Raw genomic sequence first — 25,882 nt, forward strand, 5'->3', positions numbered from 1 at the left:
ATATTCGATTGCATGTTTTATAGGGAAACAATGAGAATTGGATATCTGCCAAATTCGCTGTAAATAAATAGTCCTTCTTAAAAATGTATTTTGGGAAGTTTTACGAAAAAAGTTGAGTGCAATGACAGTGTAATCTGGATACATAAGACAGCTAATTCTTAAGTTATTTAATAATGACGAATGACAACATTCTATATCTAAGTTATATCAGATCTTATGAATAAGTTAATTAAATTAGGGCTTAGATGGCAGCTTTGTTTGACACCGGATGTGAATAGAAAACCAGTTGTTAGTCCTTTATATTCACGTTATACAGTCGGTTTTATTACATTAGCGTACATGTCCTTAATAATGTTGAGAATTTGTGAAAATAAAATGTTGTGACATTTTATTTTAAAAGCTTTGTTTGAAAAGCCGCTGCTAAATAACTTTCCGAGATCTACAAATCATGCATCAATCGTATTTGAATTCCTGTTCTCTCGCTAGTTGTTCTTGACTGTAATAAATGTGTGGGTGTGGGTTGACATGTTATTCTGAAACCAAACTACTAGTATTCATTTTGAAAATCAACTAGGTCTAGCCGATTTGGCAAGAAAAACTTGGATACTGTAAAATGACTAATTTCCACTGGGTTTAAATTTCGCTGATTTACCATTTCAGGCATATTCAGTGGGTTTTAATGTAAATTCACGGTTTTATCATTTAGATAATATGTTCTATGCTAAACTTTACATATTCAATGGGTTTGTTTTAATTTAGCGCATTTTCCAGTCAGCAAAATAAGCAAAATTAAAACCCAGTGAGTAATTAACCCTTTTACAGTAAGCTCGCTTGAACATTTCTTGGTGAATCACAGGCAGCGCCCTCTGTCGGTTTACGTTCTCTGTCATGTACTAGTAATCGGTATAAATAAACCAAGATGGCTGCGCCCAGTAAAAGACGGAAAGTTGAAAAGGGGCCTGCTGTTAAGCAACAATTTACGATTAAATTCCCCGGAACCCTTCTTTATATTGTAGACGCCAAGATTCCAAGGGTGAGAGTGGATCATCTGAAAAAGCTTGCCAGGGGGAAAGGTATTCCAGTTGCGGATAATCTCAGGTATGTTCTGCAGGGCTCATACCACTAATTGAATTTCCATAGACGACAATGTTAACATATGACGAGATTGCTATATGAAAATGACGAAGAAAGTTGAAAATATGGCTCAAAAATGGGAAATCAACATGCCAGTAATCAACCATATGAAAAAAACTAACATGTTGGCCAGCTCAAACTCTTGCAAATCTCAGGTAAACAAGACACACCTACTGTATTTGGATTGCACCAAGAGAAATCACTGGAAAAACACCAAGATTAGAACATCCATTAACACACAGAATAAACCCACAGGTACACAGCCGCTAAGTAGTAAACAAAAGACCACATGTTGGTCTCACCTCTGACCCAGGTGATTACGCCCTCAAATAGGAAGCACCTGAGAAAAATAATATTTAAAAAATTTCATTGGTTCTTGCTAGGCATTTAAATTGACGAGCAGCCATTGGTTAATTAGTGGCATGAGACCTGCACAGCTGGTGAGGCTTTCTAAACACATCTTCGCTGTCTCTGTAATTTGTGTAAAAATGGTACTATGGTAGCCCTGTTTACAGACATCCTCATGATAAAATCACCTGTGATTCCGCGTTACATTGCACAATCAGTGCTGTCAGTGGTTCTAGAGCGGTGCCGGCGGCTAAGTACATATCCGACTCTTTTAGCACCTGTTTATTACCCTAGAAACACAGTACCGAGTGCCTTTGGCGGTAAATTAATAAGAATAACAAAATAAGTAACAATATCAATGAATATGTGTAAACATGTTAAATGTGGATCCCATGCAACTTTTACACCGGACACCAAGGTTTAATGATCGGGATAATTATTTTCCTAGCAATCGTCCTTGCAACATTGCAATATTCCTAGGAACATTGTTAGTTATTTTGACTTTGACACTCCCGGACACAACAATATTCAAATAGATTTATTGCTTTAACTCATCCAATTTGATCACTAACCCTTATATGTGTCTCATTACAGTAATGACGTCACTCACATCATATCTGAACTTGAGACAAGAGACAAAGTATTAGAAATATTGAATAAAAGGTACAGAGATGTGAAACACGTTTATCTGGAAAATGAAGTTGAAATTGTCTCCATTCACTGGTTCACTGCCAGCATGGAAGAGAATAAACCAATCAAAGTTACTGCTGAACACAAACTTCCACAAGAACAAAAGGTATATTGATACTGTGCCATGAGTAGGTGCTCTGCCAGAACCAGTAATGAGCAAGATCACACAATGTTTTTTTTGTTGCATTTCTCATGCATTAACCAGTTGTCTGCCACTCAAAGACATAAGTACTTTGTCTTTTACTTACATCATGTTACGCTCAATTTTTGAATTTGTGGATTCAGTCTCAAGAGATCAAATTCACCAATTTTTGTTATCTTAGTCTATTATACAGATAGACATTGATCTAAAAATGCGTAGTTGCTAAGGGCTTGGTACAAATTTCTGCATCTATAGCTGTTGAGCTTATACACTGCTGATGTAACAAAAGACTGATTTATCTAGAAATTTTAAGTGTTATATTGCACAAATGGTTTGCACTCTAACTAGCATAGTTTGCAGTTGTTGATTGAAGGTCAGTTTCCATAGATGTCATTATTAAACGCCACAGGTTTATCCAATAGGGTTGAATGTAATAGCGATTTTGACCAGCACTAAAACTAGTTCCCAGTTGTTTATTGAGCTAGAGTTTCAATAAGGAGCATTATTACTGCTAATAAACACACAAATGGAGTTAATACAAAGCAGTGGGACTGACATTTGATAGCTACATATAAAACTGTGGACAATAAACTAGACAAGACGAGTGAATCATTGGTAACACCACTTTCAAATTTGTCTGCGATGCTTTAGTATACTTCTTGGAAGAACACTGCAAAGATGATCACTTTAGGAAATGTCAGAGTAGCAAACTATTTTGTCAATAGTTGTCAATCTCTATGTGAAAAGCCAGTAAAACAGCAATTGGATTAGGCTAATTAGGCAGTCAGGGCATAACTTAACTTTCGAGGTGGTTATCATGGCTTTGCCTATTCATGAGATTTATTAATTTTTAAAGCAAGTAACATTGTCATCAATGATTTCAACTTATTCTTTGTAGTATTTACCTATGTTACTAATATAAGACATATTTAGACAGATTACCCTGCATAATTTCAACTTGTTCTTTGTAGTATTTACCTATGTTACTAATGTAAGACATATTTAGACAGATTATTCTGTACAATTTAGATAAGTGGAAGTTTGAAAATCTGAACCAAATACTGTAGAATACTTTATTTTCGCTTGGAATTTATTTTCGCTATTTTCGCTGAAGGGATGATTCCGTGAAAATAAAAACCAGCGAATATAAATTTTTTCCTATATTTTACATTAATCTCATCAAAAATCAGTGAAAATAAATTCCAAGCAAAACTCCCAAAAACCCTTTTCAGTGAAAATTAATTCCAGCGAAAATAAAGTATTCCACAGTACATAGTTATTGTATTGTAATTTGAAAACAAATTACAGATCCATAACTGACAGTTTTTGCTTTTAGGAAACCATAGCAACCATAGAAGATGAAGCTGAGTATCAAGATACTAAATATGCCTGTCAGAGGAGAACACCACTTAAACACCACAACAAGATATTTACAGTGAGTAAAGTTTATTCAATCAAGCTGTTGTCAATAGACACTGCTCATGTCACATGTGACATCAGAACTAGAAAGCACTCCATAAGTACAAACCTCCATCGCACTTGCAAAATACATAATCTTGTGGGACATAATGTATTATATGTATTTGTGAAGTTTGAACATGATTGGGCCAATAGAGTTCTAGAACAGGATTTAAGAAAAAAAAAGAAATGGCCACCAGTCAGCCATTATGAATCTGATATGCAAAACAAAGTGATGTGCATTAAGGTTTCCTAATTCCCGATATATGTACCAACTTTGAATGGCAGAAATTTTATTTACTTGTTAGCACTAACATCTTAAATTGTATAACAAATAAATGTTCATGGGTATGTATCTCAAATGTATGGTGTAACAGTGTGAATGTCCAGGCAGAGATACAAATTTGGACACACGGATGCATAGACGTGCAGAGGTGAAATTGTCTGTGTTAGTGCCAATGCTAAATGAAATCAAATGTGGCTAATTAGATTTATATTTCATCAGCCACAATAACTACTTAATATCTAAAATTACGATATCATGCACCTCTATAACACAATGTATGATGTAAAGAAATAATATCTCCTATAAAGCAGGGCACCAATATAATGAGGGATTTTTAACAAATGATAGTGTGCACAGTGGCAAGTATTATTGTTGAGTACACACATTCTAATCTGCTATAACAAATAGGAAAAATAAACATGATTTTTCATTAGCTAATATTACTAAGAGTAATTGAATAAAAAACAAAAATTAATTGTGTTATTTGTGTTAGTGGCAAAAACTATTTTTATCCTCAGTAGCCAAGAATGGTCCCTAGGGTAGACATATCCATTCCAGTTATTGGAGTCTTCTATTGTCTATGGAAATACTCAATGAATATTATGTTATTCTTCAGTTATGAAATTACTACAGGTCCTAAGTGCTGATATTTACAAATCATTTTCCAGGATGCTTTAGAGGTACTTGAAAAGAACGCTGATTACACTGGTGGTGATCAGGATTACTCTAGAGCGTTGGCTTTCAGGAGAGCGTCGGCTTCCTTGAAATCATTACCACATACTGTAACGAGTATGAGAGATGTTGCTAATTTGAAAGACATCGGCAAGCATTGTAAAGATGTTATTAGGGTGAGTAATAAATTACATCAAATACAATTATTGTCTTTTGAATCTACATTTGTACAAATATGAATGTTAGAAATATCTACAATTTTGTATCTAGTGAGTCGATCATGAAGAAACCTATGATTATCATCATTTTGAATTGTCACAAAGTTACTGCCCGTATTATATTTGTATAATCATTTGAGTCAATAAAATCTGAATCAACCCAGGCACATGATGGGTAGCTTTGCAACCAGTAAATCCAAAAATCTTTTATTGCAATCCCAGTTCTCCTGATTTTTCACAATAATTTAATTTTCAGGAAATATTAGAGAAAGGTTACTCAACTGAAATAGAAGACATCAAGTCAAGTGAATGGTTTAAAACTATACAGGTATACATGTATATATTACCTGGTATCAGCAGTGTGTCAATTTGAGGACAGCGCCCTCATGGTTTTATCATGGTTTATTTTTAACCCAGAAAAATAAGTAATTGTTATCTACATTCAAAAAACAGCTGTATGTACACCTCTTGAGACGATAACAAGGTTATACCTTTTAGTTATTTGTAGGTATCTATGGTTGTGGCCCGGCTACAGCACGAAAATGGTACAATATGGGATATCGAACATTGGAGGATATCAAGAAATCAACAACTATTCATCTAACAGCAGATCAAAGAAATGGTATTATAATAGTTATTTAAACCTTGTCTGGTTTTGTCTGTTTTTTTGTTTGTTTTGTTTTGTAGCAGCATCTTGTGTTTGCTTCACCATTTTGTTTTTATCATTCATCGGAAAATCTATACAATTTCCACGGTCATTGACAATGTAGCAACTTAGTCCAATTGCTTGATTTGATGAAGTACTGTCACCATGGATACCAATGCAAAACCAAAGATATGAAAAAGTTTAAATAACATAATGAAGAAATTGTATTTTTTTTTTAGTCTGTTCTGAACCTCGTTCCCACACAATTCTGCTGACACCATATATTCTCTCTCATTGCTGATTTCAACAACCCACCCTGCCCCCAAGTTTTTGTTTGCAGTTTTTATTTTCTTTGTTCAGGTATAAGGTTTTATGATGATCTACAAACTCCGGTGATAAGACGGGAAGCTGAGGCTATCAGGAATTTCATAATTGAAGAGATAAAGGAAATATCCAATGATTTTACTGTTGTTATAACAGGAGGATTCATAAGGTATGAAGAATTATTATTTAATTAGTCCCCGTTCGAACGCAGTCTGAAAACGGGACTTATGTTTTGACCTCTGTGTGTCCGTGCGTCTGGACCTGTATCTTAGAAATGCCTGGACCAATCACAATCAAACTTCACACGTACATCATACATGATATTATACATATGCACATCAATTTGTTTCACGATCTGATTCAAGATGGCCAAATGGCAGTCATTTTTGTGCTAAAAAATCATCAAAATCAAGCATTTCTCAGCTGTTTACAGATGGATTTTGTTCAAACTTGGTATATACGTTGGATATTATAGGACCTTGATGCACGTCATTTTGTTTTTCAGATAAGATTCAAAATGGCCAACTGGTGGCCTTTTTGTTTTAATGAATGTGGTTCTAGTGCCATATCTCTGACTTGCTTTGACTGATTATGTTCAAATTTTAAATATTCATTATATATCATGTCATGGATATGCAGAAATATTGGTTTGACGATCCTTTTAAAAAATGGCTGAATGGTGGCCATTTTTGTGCTAAAAAATAATTTTATTTTTCAGATCGGATTCAGAATGGCTGACTAGCGGCCATTTTGTTTTAATGAATGGGCTTCTAGAGCCATATCTCTGACATGCTTTGACTGATTATGTTCAAATTTTATATACATGTATTCATTATACATGTATTCAAAATGGCTGATTTTGTTTTAATTAATGCTGTTCCAGAGCAATATCTCTCAATACTCGTTTGACAATCAGAAAGAAATGTCAATCATTTTAATGTTAAACAATCATCATAATCATATTCCTGACATGTTTATATTCCAGCTATATTACTATAAACAAAACTATATATCTTAAAATTGATAACTAACGGGCCATGCATGGCTTGTTAAGTTAGGAAGAATACAATCCAGCCAATAAATTTAGCAAGGAATATTGTCATTCAGACCCACAAAAATTGGAATGAAATCCTTGTTTAATGTGATTTTACAAAAATAGTGTCTATTGTGATATGTGTCCTTTGAAAGCAAATTCTCGTTATTTGTTCATTATGCAACACAATGTATCATTGGTGGATGTGTATGTAACACAGTTTACCATTGGTGGAGGTGTATGTAACACATTGTACCATTGGTGGATCGGTATGTAACACAGTTTACCATTGGTGAATCTGTATGTAACAGAGTGTACCATTGGTGGATGCGAGTGTAACAGAGTGTACTATTGGTGGATTTGTGTGTAACACAGTGTACTATTGGTGGATCGGTATGTAACACAATGTACCATTAGTGGATTTGTATGTAACACAGTGTACCATTGGTGGATCTGTGTAACAGAGTGCACCATTGGTGGATGTGAGTGTAACACAGTTTACCATTGGTGGATCTGTATGTAACAGAGTTTACCATTGGTGGATTTGTATGTAACAGAGTTTACCATTGGTTGATTTGTATGTCATTGTTGTATTTTGTATTCTTAACCACAGGGGAAAAGATTCTGGACATGATGTTGATTTATTGATGTCCCACCCAGATAATGGAAAGGAGAAAGGTGTCCTTCAAAAACTGATCACAAACTTAAAACAGAAGAATCTTTTACTGGAATGCAGTCTACAAGCCAATACATTTCACAAAGAATCGTTGAAATCCCCAAAACACTACAAATCAAGTATGTTGGATCATTTTGAAAAAAGTTTGAGCATCTTCAGACTTGAAAAATCTATGGTTGACAAGTATACCAGTTGTGGTGGTGCGTCTAAAACGACAGAAAAGGTTCAAGGTGGCAAGTCATGCTCCTCAAATACAAAATCCGATGACTATATACTAAAGCACACAGATAGCTTTGATCTTCCAAAAGACAGAACATGGAGGGCTGTGAGAGTGGATTTTGTTGTGTGTCCACAAAGTCAGTATGGATATGCATTGTTAGGATGGGTTGGTTCCAAAATGTTCAATAGATCCATCAGACTCTATGCTGACAGAGAACTTGGTATGATGCTATCAAGTCATGGTCTCTATGATAGAATTAATGTAAGTTATCACATTATATCTAGTACTGTGTCGCATACGACTTATTTACCACTTCCGTGTCACTGAGAATGTTCTAGAACCGTGCTGTGTCTGGGTGGAATATTCTAGATTTTTTTTAGAAACTGGTTGAATAGGTAATAGAACAACTGTAGGAGACAATAGAAGGTAATGGAACATTCTAGAAATTTATAGTAAATTCCAGACTCATTATGTATGCTGATGTAATGGTCTATTTATAGACAGTGTGGGTATATATAGGGGAGTTGTTCAGCACTGAGATCAGATCGGAGATCTCGTTGAATTGTATTGGAGTTTAAGTATCTAGTTATTGGAGTAGTGGAGTTTTACCGCGTTATTGTACTTGATTTTTGCAGAGTATAATAATACCAGTACCAGTTGAAACCTCATCTGATGGCTCCGTGTTCGTATTTTATCATTGCCGCCAGGGAAGTCTTTCTGTTACTGTTGCCATTTTGGTATTTGAACCATCACACCTGTACTATACCAATTACGGTAATCGTTGCGTGTGACATACTGCTGCAGTCAGCTGCAGTAAAGCTAACACAGTATAAAACCATGTTCAATTGATGCTTTGAAAGATTTATATTTTTTGCATGCAGTCCATATGACTTGTAAAATAACAAAAAATAGTATGCAAAATTAAAAATATCTATTACACAATCAGCACCAATCGGCACATAAACTCAGGATGTATATACTAACAGAAAGCCCAATGGCAATCTGGAGACTTACAATGCAATATAACAAAAATTGAAAGAATGGCACAGAACGTGCAGTATACCCTTGATATACATCGATATGATCTGGACCATGTAAGAAATTAGTGGGAATACCTCTAATTGGCTGAATATAAATAATTGAAACAAAAAGAACAAACTGCAACGGTTTCTACCATGTTCGCTCTCATGCCGTCGCCGCACTTCAGAATCGGTATTTTGAAACAATGTATGATAAGTCAGGATACTCTGATGATGAGTAAAGTGTGTAACAAATATTGCATGTTTCAATTACAATGCTTCACAGATAAATCATTCAGTAATTACTCCGACATGACTATTGACTCAAGGGCAAATGCAAAAACTCATAATTATATTTTATTTATTTGAATGTTACAACAATGAATATTCACAACCCAGAAGAGAACAGTAACCAGGTTTTAGTGTTTTAAAAAAATGAATGGCATTGGAAATGAATCATAGCCATAACACATTACTTCTATTACACCAATAAGTGAGTGTCTAGAAATTGATATAGAAAAGTTATTGGAGTGGATGGACTGAAATAGTGGTCAAAATAAAGTCAAGTTTAAAAGTCTGTTCTACCCACAGGAATTGCAAAAAAAATGTGTTTAATAAAATTACCATGGCCATATTACAATTTATTATGACAATTTAATTTTTTTTGCATCTCCTTTGAAAAATTAGACACTGTTACCATGCTTTTTAATGTGATATTGTTGAATGCAAGTCTGTAATAGTTTCACTATGTTCTGTCATTTCCAGCAACAATACATCCCGGCATCATCAGAACAAGAAATCTTTGAACATTTGAAGCTGACTTGGATAGAACATGAAGATAGGAACTGTTGAACCAGAAATTCAAATCTGTCAAACACCACTTCTTCTTTTTTGCTTATCGTCATCACTTTATTAGGCCTTGCTGCATTATGTTCCAGATCCTCCTTTCTCTTTTACAAAAAAAAATAAAGATATTTGATAGGACTGATCCATGATCATTTTAACTTATTATAAATAGATTGTACATATCAATTTCAACTTTAATTTCACTGATATTGTATAAAGATAATGACTGTGATAAATTGTATTTACTACCAATACATTGTAAAACTTTTTAATGTAATTTAACATTTTTATAATGGCTTTAGTGGACATATTTTAATGTATTTCATTAAGTTACTAATGAGGATATGTATCCCGATGTAAAATATACAATTTTTTTTTTATTTAGAATAATTATTTATTTGTATTTCAATGTTTTGTGTATATTTTTTACTGAATAAATTAATTTTTAATTTCACTGATATTGTGTAAAGATGACTATGATAAATTATATATATACTACCAATACATTGTAAAACTTTTTAACGTATTTAATATTTTTATAATGGCTTTAGTGGGCATATTTTAGTCAATTTTATTAAATTACCAGTAATTATTTGTATCCCAATGTAAAATACACAATCTTTTTTTTATTTAGAATACTTCATAATCATAAACTGAATAAATTAAATTAAAAGATGTTTTTGTAAAAAAAAAATATTCCTTATTTATTGGTTTCCCATGAGTCTGGTAATGAAGTGTTGGTAACACACATTAGCAGCTTCTGGTCAAATTTGTTGTCATGACAATGGATTTGTCTTCTTTTTTTTAATGAAAATTCTGAAAAAAGTTTTTTTTAACCAATTTGTGTTTTTATCACAATATTGGCAAAGATTAACTCGTATGTTTCTGTTTGTACACCCTATAGCTGTATCCAAATGTCTTGAACCACCAACTATTCTATCAGTCCTCAAATTATATTGTGGTTGTTAGTCAATGTTTCTTTGTGTGTTTTTTTCTGTATGTTGAATGGTAGAAGAGTTAACAAATCTGTGTGTTTTATTTACATCCATTCTGTAGACGTTTGATCTGGAGAACATCATACCTGGTGAAAATTTGATTACATAATACATCGTTATGGCAGAGCATGTAGTATGTATTCTCGTCTTCTCTGTTTTAAACTATTAAGTCAAGGGTTTATAAGAGAAGACTGATCTTGTCATTTAAAAAGTTCTATGGCAAGTATCATCAGCTTGTGGACAAGTATCATGTTTCTATGAAATAGATGGTAATAGAAGCGCTGGATGTCAATTGTCTTGCACGAGGATGACCTGAAAATTCACGATTGTGACTCAGAGAGATATATGGTGGGTGCCACATGTGGAGCAGGATGTGCTCACTCTTTTCGAAACACCTGACATCACCTATTGGTTTGTGTCTTGAGGTCCATGTATCTCTCTCACCGATTTGACAGTATGTTGTTTGTTTTGTTTGTGTGTCCCCTGTGTGTTCTCGAATTTGTAAATATTGCCTTTTGACATTGATTGTTTGGATTATTGTTGCTTGGATTTTTCCATATTGTTTCAACAATTTTGAACAATATTTCGACTTTTGAAACCTGTGTTTTTTGGGGGGGATTCAATCAATTGTTACATTGTCATCTATTTAGTGGTATGATACATACTCACCATGTAAACCCACGTATTTTGCATTTTCCTATTGTTGCCACTAGATGGCAGAAATGTCAACACGTGGTTTTCTAATGTCTAAAACTTCAGTTGCCGATATTTAGTCAGAGAAAGTTAATTATAAAAAACATAGAAAACGTGCTGGGCCTATAAATTGAAAATTCTGTTATTTTTATATGATTTGATGAAGCATGGATTAATCAAGGTGTGGGTTATGAGAAATGTTTGCTGGCCGCTTTTAAGTCATGATGTTCTGACATCGATTATCATAGTTGGCAGGAAGAACTGAATCGTCATTCCAAACTAGATCTGTATAAAAATCTAAAATTATCTTGCACGAAAAAAAAAAAAAATATTCACTCTGTATTGATAATGCGGATTTCTTGCACATTTTACTGAGGTTTTGTGTTTCAATATTGAAAGAGGCTGGCATGTCAGATTGAGATGAAATCTAATCTAGTCACTAAATAGTGCGAAATGAACAGTATAGCGTCCTAACATGCAATATATAAACCCAGTTTTCTATTATTGACATTATTGCAATATATTTACAAAGCGATATCTGTCTGACTCGATGTAGCATTGTAATTGGGTAGCGTCATGTTACCTTTTACCGATTATGAACCTTAAATTCATCGTTGTCAAAGATATACATCATGGTATTTTTATACTGACTACTGGTTTTATTATATTGTCTGTATTGGAATTTAATTCAATTAATAATTAGGGCAGAATAAAGAATAAAGACAATAATTCTCCAGGTTGTAAGACCGTGGGGAATAGCTAGGGGAGTACTTAGTTTGCAATTAAGATATTCTAGATGAGTTTACTAAACATATAGCATTCCATATCTTTTCAAGAAATTGGCGACTTGCCTGTGAAATAAATTTATTTTGCAACAAATCAAAACTAACAGAACACTAAAATTTGCCGGATTCAGTGTTATTCTATATTACTCCCCTATTTCAAGGCTGTTCATCACGAAGCAATATGTCTTATGCTCTTTATAAGTCTAACAATTCAGCAATAACAAATCCTATACACACTTCGTTTGCTCATTATCTTAATTGTAGAAATGTTGGTCATGTAGGATGATTGAACGACAAGACTCGGTTCATCCGAGTGGATTTATTTTTCTTCCATGACATTTTCCATAACTTAATCTTGCGCGCAAACAATAACATGAGACGCATGACTTCTTTCTATATTTCATATTGTTATAGTGACATCTGAAATCCGTAAAACGAAATGAACTTCATCCTCAACCTCGCCAGGTTAAAATGTCTTCATAGTCTGTGTTCTACTACGATACCAGGTGTTTTCTTATGACAATGTGAATTTATTCCATCATCATGAAGAATAAGGTGATATATTTCCATAGCAACTATGTTTGCTCTTGTAGTAAATTGCATCCTATAGTCAGTAAATAATGCATGGAAGTTCCCATCAAACGATATGAATTAATTTCCGATGATTGAAAATATTATTTTGGTTATCAACATGTATAATTTCTCAGCCAATCAATGTCACGGTCACAAACTGACAGGGAAGATAAAATCTATGTAGTTAATTCCACACAAAAGTGGAAATTTAGCCTATACCAAGTGGATTTGACTCGGCTTTAATATTTTTTAACTATCTTTTTATTTACGACAACCTAATCGCATTGACCTTATTTAACCCTTCCCCAAATCATACATCGTGTGTTGCGTGTCAATAGTGTACTCTACTATTTATATGGAATGAGTATTACGTAATGCTTTAACCATACAACAGGTATCGAATATTGTGAGTGTTATGTCATATAATCTGTACACTGGTATAATTCAATAAAACAAGGCAATATGAGGCAAATTATTCTAGTTTTTGTGTGTGTGTGTGTGTATGTATGCATGTTCAATATCCATAAAATAGTATATAATAATAGTAATAATAATAATAATAATTTTATTACACAACTAAATCATCAGAGGATTTAGTAAGGTAATGAGAATAAAAAGACATAAATAAACAAATGTAATAAAAAAAATACTGTATGTACACAATTTTACACTTGTGTTTGTGTTTGTGTAATTTGAAAAAAAGGGAAATCGAAGCAGATTGATAAATTAGATAAAAATAAATATATAAAATGAGAGAATGAATAAAATCATTGCGACAGGGATTTACTTTATACATTTTTTTTCTTTAGTTTAATTTTAATGTTGTGTTCTTTTTTTATTTTTTGTTTCCATATTGCTTAAGTAATCCTGGTACATGTTTTCTAATACATGTAGTTATCACATCCTTACATGTAAGCAAACATACATTATTATTACCCCCCTCCCCCCCACGAGTATGGTTAACAAGAATTAACGGCTTGTTTTGAGAGCTCTTAATAATACATGTACAAAGTTTTAGTCGCAGGTTACGAGCGACTGTGCACGCGAGAAAAAACCTAAGTTGCAGAAGACTGTTTGACCTTTGAACCATTGAACTCTAATAATCACATGACACAGCCAGCCAGCCGGATATCAGAAAATACAACTTATCACACGATGGATAAATCTGGCGGCGTGACGTAATTATGGCCGAATTTTAACTACTGTCTGCGTTAAATATCGAATTTAAGATGTCGAATAAGCGCCTGGTCACACAGGGGTGCATCTTGCTTGCGTTTTTACCCGGTAAGTACCCGTGTAAAAATGGGTCGAGTTGCCAAGTCGGCATGTAAATGATGTCTATGAATTGTATAGCACTACATAAAAGATACACCCAGGGTCACTAATGAAATCAATTATATTGATTTTTGTTTTCGTGTTTATATGTATTTTTGTATAAATTTGAAGCGTACATGTATGTCATTATGTGATCATGTTCTGTTGTTTCTCACGCCAGAGAGGTGTTACAGTTCGAATCTGATGGTACGTCACGAGGACATAATAAATGTACATGCTAGTATTCAAGTAATTATGATTTAAAAGTCATGTCGAATAATAGTGAATAAGCTTATTGCCTGATTTGATATTTAAAATAAATATTTTGACAAAATAACGTGTGTCAACGTTGGCACCTTTGCTCCATGACTAAGGTCACGTGATAACGTCATTATGTCGCATTATTGGTTATAATTTACAGATCTGTTACTAACTATGAAATATTTATTTTTAGTCTCATTAATTTATTAATAAAAATTATCTTCAATTCCAATAGTTCACACAAATTATTTTGATCAGTAATAAGTATAATATACAGGTGTTATTTAAAGAGTTGCAAGTGCTACACTGCTGCATATTCAATATGGGACCCATGAAGACGTACAGAACGCATGTACAATACATTGTTTGAACATTTTGTAGTAAATGCCAATGAAATGTTCATTGCTACAAAAGTAACTGTGATTCAGGCTATTAGCCAGGAATTTGCAACTGCCAGTCAAAAACAAATCAACTTCATAAAAAATGTAGATGGTTTTGGATATATTTTGGTAAAATTATCAAAGAACAATACAAAAAAGCAGAAAAAAGTTACTGTGACTTGCTGTTTCAAAGTTCCGAAATGAAATGTTCTTTGCTACTAAATTACTGTGAACACTATTTCAAATGTTCTTATATTTTTATTTGCAGTTATACTCGGTGGTGGTGGTGGTATTATTTCATCATGGAGTTTTACACCATACAATGTCTTACATCATTTATTCTCAAGAAGTGTATCTGATTCTGGTGACTGTACACATGTTGATCCATCACTGTGTGAAGAATGTCCAAATGGAACATATGCAAATCACAGTAAGTATTGGCAACAATTTTCATAAAGACTTGTAGCCAAAAGAAAATTATATTTGTTCAGTCTAAAATTAGTAAAGAAATTATAGAAAAATATATTATATTTGCAAAATACAGCATCAGAATTTTCACAGGAAAATGGACCAAATGCCAGTATCTTGAATATAAATGCATGTGGCTTTCGACTGTTTTCATTGCATCATAGGAATATATGACATATGCTGAAAATTGGCATTTGTGACATATTTTATCAGCTTATTCATAAGACTCAAAATAGATGATATTTGTAAATTCACTTACCGGGTATATTACACTCTAATTATATCTGCTCTGCATTTTTGCAATCACTGTCTAGCAAAACAATTTAGTATTTTAGAACACAAAATCTGAAAACCACAAAATTGAACTGAACTGATCATTATTTGGCTGCTTGTAAAGAATATTGCTGTATTAGAAGCAGATGTGAGGCAAACACACTGGTTCATTTATTCGAACTTTTGACTGATCATATGTACTTCCGTTGATACTACCGGGTATATCTGTTATCAATTGTATCATTTGTATTAATTTCTATGCAGTTGTCTTGTTCTGAAATTATTGACATAAATTTGTTATCAACCTTTTTATAGTAAGAAATATATAAATTAATGGTTATGAATATTTTTACACCGATTCAATAATTATTTTATTTTACAGAAAATTTTTCTTGTACTTGTTGTTATGCTGGTATGTGTAATACAACAAAAGCCTGTACAGAATGCGCAATTGGTCATTTCCAAAATATGAAAAACAAGACTGCTTGTATGTTGTGTCCTCCTGGGTCTGCAACAAAGTAAGTACCCCCTGGCATTGCTTGTTTTTTTCATTCCTGAAAAAATTCAAAAAGAATGCAGTTTTATATTTGTGTGTGTGTTAAGATTATTCAGTATGTCAAAAACAAGATCTGTGTTCAACATTTAATATTGGGGCTTGTTTAATATTGTGATACATTTTCTTTCAGTGAAACTGGTAGTGTTCTGTGTACAGAGTGTAAAGCTGGCCATTATGCTAATATATCAGGCAAAGATGTCTGTTCACAATGTAAGGCAGGTACAAGTTGCAATTCAACAGGCTGTACAACATGTAAATTATGTCAAACTGGACATTACCAAGATAAAGAAGGAAAGACTAGTTGTAAACAGTGTGCAATTGGTACATATTCAAAGTAAGTATACAAAAACCAGATGGGTACATTGCTTACTAGACTCACTGAACATATATAGTACATATAGGGGTAGGGGTGTCATGTGACCTCAACGTTATTATGAACACTCCCTTATAAGATACATGCAGCCAATATAATATGATATAAGTTCTACATTTGACATGTATGTATGACTAAGATTTGCAGAAAATCATACATTAATATTATGAAAATCATGGTACTATAGTTATCAAATTTGTAATTTGGTAAAACAAAATTCACTTTTTATGAATGAAATCTGACTGCAGGATTTTTGTTTGTGTCGCAAGTCACCTATATAGTCACATACAATTTTATTTACTTTTTCTTAAAGGCCAACATCCCAAGCAGTCAGAATTTCTATAAAATCAGTCCTGTCAGAGGGCACATACATACATTTCCTTCCTCCATTACTAAAGCACGCAGTAATTCTTTTCAAGCTTTCTTTGATTATGTATTTTAGAATAATTGGGTTGTTAACTTTTTCACAAAATCGATATACTTTTCCATTGACTAAAGGTTATGATCAATTTTTTTTACTAATACGGAAAACAATTTAATATGCAGGTTTAGTTTGTGCAAGGTGACAAATGGTGCCATTAACATTTGGCACTTAAACTACATTTGTACCTTGAATTAATTATTATATAAAATGATTGTCAAATCAAATTTAAAAAAATTACACACAAAGTCTTTAATTTAATCACAGTTTGAGCTTCAGGTTTGTTACCAATAGCATTTGGAGGAATGCCCGTTATTTTGAGATGTATTTATATGTACATCTAAGTAATTGGCAGTATTATTGGATACATAATTAACTCAGGAACTCAATATATCTGAAACATGAATCCTTTACATTGTTTTGCAGAGTAAAAGGAGCAGCTAAGTGTTTACCCTGTCAAAAAGGTCATTTTGGTAACACAACTGGAGAAACAGCATGTTCAGAGTGCCCCAAAGGTAATTTTTGAGTCTTGATACTTTCAGGATATTTTGCTAGAAAAAAAAAACTGTTTTTCATTGTGGTTACTGTTGATGTAGCTTGGGAGAGACTGTGGGTGCAACTAACACAAGACAAATACTGAAATATTGATTGAAATTTTCACTGCAGATTTATTTCTATTGATGTTTACCCAAAAACTGTCATTTGTAGCCTTGTATCAAAGCATCTGGAGGAGGGCAGTTCATGTCTATAATTAGGGGTGACAGTGACAACATTTCCCAAATCTGTGATTCTTGTCTTGTGGGGATCCCAGTGAAACTTCCTCTGCTAAAAATTTCTTGATTTTCCAAGACTCTTGAGCTAACTTTATATCTGGCTACTTCTTCAGTTGCCATAGTAACGAGTATGATAGACTGTGAAATGAAATTAGCTTCTGCATATTTAAAGATGTATTCTACGTCATTTGATTATATATGACTGCAATGATCTCATTCAAAATATGACACAAATATATCTATATATACTACTAAAAACACAATTCAATGTCAGTTTTTATTTCAACTCATCCAACAGGCACATACAACAATAAACTGAATGCCAGTAAATGTCTCCCATGTGATTTTGGTCATCATCAGTCAGTGACTGGACAATCGGCATGTAATCCGTGTACCAAAGGATCCTATTGCAATGTAACTGGCTGTATTAACTGTAAGAAATGTCCCGGGGGATATGAATCATTACAGGAAGGTGCTCTTACTTGTACCCCATGTGAGAAGGGACATTATAAGCCTGAGACAAGTGCTGGCGTTTGTTTGCCATGCCCAGCTGGTTGGTATCAAATGCATTCTGGGCAGGTCATGTGTAGTGAATGTCAAGAAGGTTTCTTCTGTCCGGTAAGTAGCAATCCATCGCTTATTATCAGATGGGGGGAGTGTGAACGCATGATGGAAAAGCTAGTTGGTGAAAGCAGGAGAGACCGGATGATTGGCATAGCAATTATGACATAAAGGAATCAACCTACCAGCTCTAAAAATTGTTGAACTGTCTACCTAGGTGAAGAATGATCGAATTGAATGTTTGTGTGATTGAAATAAAAAGGGCATAAAATGCTGTTCGTCTCAATCAAACACAATGTAAAATCAAAATGGTGTCACAAATTTTGATGGTTGAAAACCTTGTGGCCACAATTGCATTTTATTATTGCTAAAACTATTTCTAGAAGGTTTATGACTGGCAGGATTAAGTAAAAACACACTGGAAAGGTGAATAATGGCAGGCATGAAACAGACGACTGACACTACATCAGAATACATACCAACTATTATTATATCTGTATACATAGCAAATATATTGTAATTCTAGTCAACACAGAAAAATAGCCACAATAAATATTTAATTTAAGTTTTACTGGATTCTGCAGACATAACTTGATTTGGTTCTATTTAATAAATTGCTGTACAGAGACTCATAAATTTAGTTTATTTTTTCAATGTCAATGGAGGTGAAAATTGGTATCAATTAACAAAGTGAAAAGAAGACACTTCTTCAGGACTGTTAGAAAAATCAAAATAAAAGAACAATTTGTCCTAGTATTCATAATTTAAATATCTACTTTTAATTTCAGTGTCCAACCTGCTCACCACAAGTATGCCCTCAAGATGGTTACTGTCCTCCTAGTATTCATAATTTAAATATCTACTTTTAATTTCAGTGTCCAACCTGCTCACCACAAGTATGCCCTCAAGATGGTTACTGTCCTCCTAGTATTCATAATTTAAATATCTACTTTACTTTCAGTGTCCAACCTGCTCACCACAAGTATGCCCTCAAGATGGTTACTGTCCTCCTAGTATTTATAATTTAAATATCTACTTTTAATTTCAGTGTCCAACCTGCTCACCACAAGTATGCCCTCAAGATGGTTACTGTCCTCCTAGTATTCATAATTTAAATATCTACTTTTAATTTCAGTGTCCAACCTGCTCACCACAAGTATGCCCTAAAGATGGTTACTGTCCTCCTAGTATTCATAATTTAAATATCTACTTTTAATTTCAGTGTCCAACCTGCTCACCACAAGTATGCCCTCAAGATGGTTACTGTCCTCCTAGTATTTATAATTTAAATATCTACTTTTAATTTCAGTGTCCAACCTGCTCACCACAAGTATGCCCTCAAGATGGTTACTGTCCTCCTAGTATTCATAATTTAAATATCTACTTTACTTTCAGTGTCCAACCTGCTCACCACAAGTATGCCCTCAAGATGGTTACAGTCCTCCTAGTATTTATAATTTAAATATCTACTTTTAATTTCAGTGTCCAACCTGCTCACCACAAGTATGCCCTCAAGATGGTTACTGTCCTCCTAGTATTCATAATTTAAATATCTACTTTTAATTTCAGTATCCAACCTGCTCACCACAAGTATGCCCTCAAGATGGTTACTGTCCTCCTAGTATTCATAATTGGCGATCCGCTCCGCTAGGATTGCCCTTATAATCACTTTTGTCGTTTTGTGTGTGTCTGTGTGTGTGTACATTTCCAGTGTTCCAGTGTTCACGTATTATTTCTTCTGTGATTTTTTTGGCTTGGCCGATTTCGTTCAAACTTGGCAGGTAGGTCACACCTTAACCCTAGTTATAAGGAAAAATCTGGAAAATTGTTTTGGCCCACCGTTGCCATAGCAACAGCCAAAAAACTGATTTTTGGATAGCTTCGCGCCAAATGTATCTCCTCCTACAAATTTGGGATAAAATACTTCAAACATAGCTCATTCTACTCAGCTTGAGTGTGGGCACAAAGTTACCATTTGAATTTTTGATATCTGTTTTCATTACCGAGAAATTTGACCCCAAAGTTGGGGTAACTTTTCACCAGCAACGGCTCCGCTGGTTTTGTTCATACTTCACAGGTAGGTCGTGCCGTCACTAATTGGAAAAAAATCCTGGCCCACCACTGCCATTGCAACATCCAAAAACTGATTTTTGAATACTTTCGCCCCAAATGTATTACCTCCTACCAGTTTTGTACACAGTCAGCTGGCATCCGTGTCGCTGGGTGTATATGATAAAGGGAAGTTGTGCAACCAAATTTGCCGAGTTCGCAGTTTTTCGCCAATAAAAAAATAACTAAGGCAACAACTCACGGTTTTTCAGCATTTTTGTAATAAAGACATTATTCTCTATCAATAATCCGCCCAAAACAGGAACATTTCTACTAATTCTTGTGTTTTTTAGACGTTTTTCGAAAAACCTGCTATTAGGCTGCAAAAGTAGAATATTCCGGAGGGGGCGAAAGGGAAGAGCCAAATTTAACGCGTAAAAATAGAACGCGTATTTTGACCTCTATGCGGTCGTTGCCAAAGAGCCCTGCGTCCATCGCCTGGCAATGCTCTTCTGTTTCACCAGTTGCGTTTTTTGACTAAAATTTGGGCAGTACTGTCAGTCACGAAAATTGATGAATAAATTAATACACATAAAATATGAATCACGGGCTAATTCAATGGTCACCGAACACTCCACTACTAAACAATCTGTGGCAAGATAGTAGCGTACTGTATATTTGACCCAGATTTGATAAGCGTGGTACAGTTTTTTGCGCGTGTCCGTAATAACGCGCACAAAGGATTGTGGGACAGAGTCCTTTATTTGCTGGCATTCTTGACTTTTGACTGCAGTTCTTTTTTTATATTTTAGAGTAAATGCTTCTGATATGCTCTTAGGTTGCTTAATATCCGTCTGAAATTCTGGACTGTGGTCATATTTTTCGATTAGGAGTCGTATATTTAAATTACTCACTGTGACTAGTGTTTTGCATTATGAAGTATATTGTTATGAAGGTCAACACACTGCAATTTAGGTAAATATTTACCATTTCGTTATTTCATTATTTTGCTTTCCAGCATTTCCGGGAAACGCTTCATTCTAAAAAATGCTATCGCAAAACGGTTGGAATTAATAAATGTAACAGCAGAATACGTCCTAGCACAGTCACTCTACTAGGAGAGAGTAACTGTGGTCCTAGTACTAAACTAAGTGACTTCTAAAGACTGAATGGTGTTTGCGAACTTCGTATTAGTTATAAACCGACGTCAGCTTCACGTTTATGTCACCATGGAAACAGCCAAAAAACATGTTGCTTGTTTTTGAGCGGAGCGGATCGCCAACCAGCCTACCGGCTTGTTTAAATATCTACCTGTACTTTTACTTTCAGTGTCCAACCTGCTCACCACAAGTATGCCCTAAAGATGGTTACTGTCCTCCTAGTATTCATAATTTAAATATCTACTTTTAATTTCAGTGTCCAACCTGCTCACCACAAGTATGCCCTAAAGATGGTTACTGTCCTCCTGGTAGCTACAAACCAGTTACATGTGAATCAGCCCTCTTTACTATGGAAGGCAAGGTTAGTAATTTTCAATAACCTAGGGGGTATAATTAATTTATTCACTAGGGAGTAGAGTTATCCATTGAAAATATAGTGATTCGTTTAATTTTCATTGCTAGAAATTTTTGCAATTTCAGGATTTACTGACATTTGTGAAGACAACATTTCGCAAAAGTTACTGTGACATGATTCCACTAACTTGCAAAATTTACAAAACTTTGTCTCGTGAATTTGAAGTGTTTACAATAGTCACTTCCCTCAGATTTTCATTTTAATGTTGTTTTAGTGATTTTGGTTGATTTACAAATATTTGTAAACCAACTGGTCAGTGTACTCAAAACTCATCTTTAGTTGAATGCAAAACTATTGTTTTCTACTGTATACTGTTCAATTTTCACTGCTAGACATTGTCATTTTGAGAAAGTCAATGATACCCGGTACTGCACGTCGTAGGACAGCAGAATTTCAAAAAATGTTTGTCTCATGAAATTAAAGCTGTCTACGTATAAAACTTGTTTGGACAATTTTTTATTCTACGAAAATGAAGAATATTTTTATAAATAATCATTTTTATACATTCTGTTTCCAGCATTGTGAACCCACAGCTATGTTCTACATCATTGTTTGCATATCTTCCTTGGCTGTGGTGGTTGTTGGTGTGATTGGTGTCTATCAATATTGCAGGAAACGACAACAGTCTCACACAGTAGACACTGAAGAGATTACACCACTGATTGGAGAAAAAACAGAACCAGTGTATACAGGACTTTGATATGAACATCTTCTTTTCCAGTTTTGTGACATTTCAAATTCTTATACACAAATGGACTTTGGAAGGCAACATTGCTCAGAAAAAGTATTGTGCAAGCGAATTTAATGTCTACTCGTGAATTGTTTGTCAGTATTTGACAGGTGTACTGCTTTCAATATATTTTTTTTTAGAAAACTCTGATTACAATATTTTTTTTTGTACATCATAACTTTGAATTACAAGAAAGTCAGGGATAGAATGGTTACAATATTTACAAATTCTTATTTTTGTTTTAAATTACTGTAAACCATTTATTTTCACTATTTTAATGTTTTAAGCGAGTGCACAAATTTGGCAGAGAAACAACAATTGATATTCTACATGTCAACATGGATTTAATTTAGCTAATTTTACTTGTCAAACGAAAATAGCAAAATAAAAAACCAGCAAATAATTAACACGTTTACAGTATCAATTTAGTTAAGCGTTGAGCATCGGGGCGTATACAAATCAAGATTTCAGATTTGACATGCAATATATACCGGGGGGTAGAGCCTTTGCATGAGACTTCACCACGCATCTAGATTTGACACATCTGTAGTTATTTAAAGATATTTAGGACATCAGCTACATGTATGTTTTTTTCACCAATTTCATATTTTTGTTAAGAACCATACCAAATGATTAAACATGCGTGTTCATTTGGTATATATAAATTATTGAACAACATGAAAAAAAAATACAATGTAACACGGTAAAATTAAGGAATATGTAGGAATTAGATGCTAATACCCTCTGGTATTTGTGAATGTTTGTCAAGGGGACCCCCTAAAATCTTGCCCCCGTGTTTGTATTGGTCCCCATTCAGACGCAGTTCGAGTACCACTGATGATGTACACCACTTTATTTTAACAAATACCGTTCTAAAGTCATGTCTCCGAAATGCATTGATTAAACACAATCAAACTTTACAAGTACATCATGTAATTCATTTCATGTTCTGATTCAGTTTTGTTTACTATCTAACTAACAGACTTGTTCTAGGGAAATCGGCATTCTAGGATTTACTTGGTGTTTCTATATTTGTCCTAAAAATCTCAATATGGTAGATTATAAAACACTATAAAAATAATTTGAAGTCGTAACTTTATCACATGACAATGTAAACCTCTTTTCACTAGTAAATTCATGTAACAAAGCCGTCAAATGTAATTTGTTAATTAGTCCCCGTTCGGACGAAGTCCGAAAACAGGGACTTATAATTCGGTCTCCATCCATGTGTGTGTCCGTGCATCCGGAGTCATTATCTCAGAATCCCTTGGACCGATTCCATTTATTCCTTGCATGTGCCTAGTAGTTTATGTGGGACATATGCACATGCAGTGGTTTAGCGATTCGATTCAAAATGGCCGACTGGCAGCTATCTTGTTTTTTGAAAATGTTGTATTTTGGACATGCTTTTTCAGTTTTCATTCAAACTTGGTACATAGATTATACATGTAAGGATACATGTCCATGACGATTTATTTCGCAATTGGATCAAAGATGGTCGACTGGCAGGCATCTTTTTTTTTTTTTTTATGTGGTATCTTGGACATGCTCTGTCAGTTTTCATTCAAATTTGGCACATACATGTACTTTATACATGTTAGAATGCATGTCCATGACAATTTGTTTCAAAATCTGGTCAAGGATGGCCAATTGACAGCCATCTGACTTTTTGGCCTTACTATTACATTTCCACAATTTATGTACCATATTCATTCGTATTTGGCACATACATCATACATATCGGTGTGTTTCATAATCAGATCAAAGATGGCCGAATAACGGCCGTTTTTATTTTTGGCCATATTACTACTACATGGAACATGCGTTTTGATGTAAATAAACAATCTGTTGTATACGCCACTTGGAACTCAAGTTTCAAGGACACGCTCGCGACAACCCCTCCGCTTTAATATGACAAGCACAAAGAGAACTTTCAAAAATTTAATGGGGACTGTGTCATTTTCAATGACTTGTTCTAATGGTGGATTATAACAATGAATCCCACAGAGTTGTATTTGATTCAAAAAAGGGTCTAGATGTGATGCACATTCTCTTGGTATAGACTTCCCATCAAATATGGCACTGTGGGGGATTTTTAGGGTTGAAAGAGGCAATAGGTGTAACTATTTTTGGTGCGTGTATGTACCAAAATGTGAACACTGAAAACATAGAGTGAAAAATTGTGGCCACTGTGTTGCATCTAGGTCTCTAGAGGGCACCATATATTAAAATCCAGTTTTGTCAAGTGAACCACAAGGATTATGATACAAGATGACACCTTACCGGGGTCCCTGGTTTATCGGTCCTTTCCCATGATAGTGTGCCATAATTTTCTACCTTCAATGATTTCCACTCTACCTTTAGATTTCACATCAGCCTTGTGTTGGGTCACTTTTCCCATGCAAGTGAGTCTAAAACAATATTTTGCAAGATTTCCTCATTCTGATGGTTATATTTAAACAAAAAAAATGTTTACAATCACAAATAATACATCTTGTACCACAATTAGTGGTGTACTATTTATCCTCCACAGAAAACATTTGATGAAAGCAGTTACGGATGCCAGTATTTATGTACAATTATTATATTTCTTTTTTAGTTACATTAAAGAAAAGCTCCAAACAAAAAATCATTGATATTGAAAAAATGTATAACATGTAGTTATGACAACCGCAAGCATGATATAATGGTTCTGTAGTTATTCACCTTAACTAACCCACTAGAATGTTTTGAAGGGCAAAAATGGACTCCCATCTGTAAAACGTCATTGAATCTCAAAATAAATTGGAATGCAAATGCAACCGTTAAAGCTGTATTATCCGATATATTTGTTTTATTTTACGTATGAAGTACAGTCGCGGTTTTTGCTTGGATCCCGACACCCGCGACTTAGCGAGGGGCCACTGTATTACCGATTTACATCAGACACTAGAATAGAATTTACCCAATCCGTAAAATACTGTATGGACATATTCTGCTTTCCTTATTTGGAAAATATGCATCATGTTTATTTAATAGACACAGAAGTGCTACAAGCACCATTGCCAAAAGCAAACACTCGCACAGCATGCGACATTTCTCGTTGAGATTTCAGGTTGTTAAATTATTAATGGAAGGAAAAAGATGTATACTGCAAAGTGTGCACTCCGGCAGTAAAGTATTACTACGTGTGAATCGATACGATTACCCTACTGCCATTGTGTATACTTTGCGGTATTCTTGTGATAACCTCGTAGTATGTGACGTAGATCAAATTTAACAATTACGGAATTTGCAAGATATCTGGGTCAGAAATTGTTAGCTGAAACATGTAAAGCATTTATGTAGATTCAGCTGTAATGGAATTTTCAGTAGCTTAATTCATCAATAAGTCCATCAAATTGCACACAA

The 25,882-nt window shown here is 34.1% G+C and overlaps 2 protein-coding genes across 2 annotated transcripts; both read left to right on the forward strand.

The window, feature by feature from the left end:
• The first annotated feature begins 901 nt into the window (after positions 1-901).
• On the forward strand, positions 902-9,836 carry LOC100373551 (DNA nucleotidylexotransferase-like). Its single transcript, XM_002731887.2, has 9 exons — positions 902-1,098; positions 2,077-2,278; positions 3,651-3,749; positions 4,727-4,906; positions 5,205-5,276; positions 5,447-5,570; positions 5,955-6,087; positions 7,565-8,108; positions 9,632-9,836. Exons 1-9 carry the CDS (start codon positions 920-922, stop codon positions 9,716-9,718), a joined length of 1,620 nt encoding a protein of 539 aa, XP_002731933.1. The 5' UTR covers positions 902-919; the 3' UTR covers positions 9,719-9,836.
• Positions 9,837-13,866: 4,030 nt separating this feature from the next.
• LOC100373102 (uncharacterized) lies at positions 13,867-25,307 on the forward strand. The gene is made up of 8 exons (XM_002731884.4): positions 13,867-14,042; positions 14,982-15,143; positions 15,837-15,972; positions 16,141-16,344; positions 17,231-17,319; positions 17,876-18,195; positions 21,604-21,708; positions 22,280-25,307. Exons 1-8 carry the CDS (start codon positions 13,988-13,990, stop codon positions 22,460-22,462), a joined length of 1,254 nt encoding a protein of 417 aa, XP_002731930.2. The 5' UTR covers positions 13,867-13,987; the 3' UTR covers positions 22,463-25,307.
• The last annotated feature ends 575 nt before the right edge of the window (positions 25,308-25,882 follow it).

Source organism: Saccoglossus kowalevskii, chromosome 10 (assembly GCF_978046115.1).
Source record: "Saccoglossus kowalevskii chromosome 10, keSacKowa6.1, whole genome shotgun sequence".
Lineage (NCBI taxonomy): Eukaryota > Metazoa > Hemichordata > Enteropneusta > Harrimaniidae > Saccoglossus > Saccoglossus kowalevskii.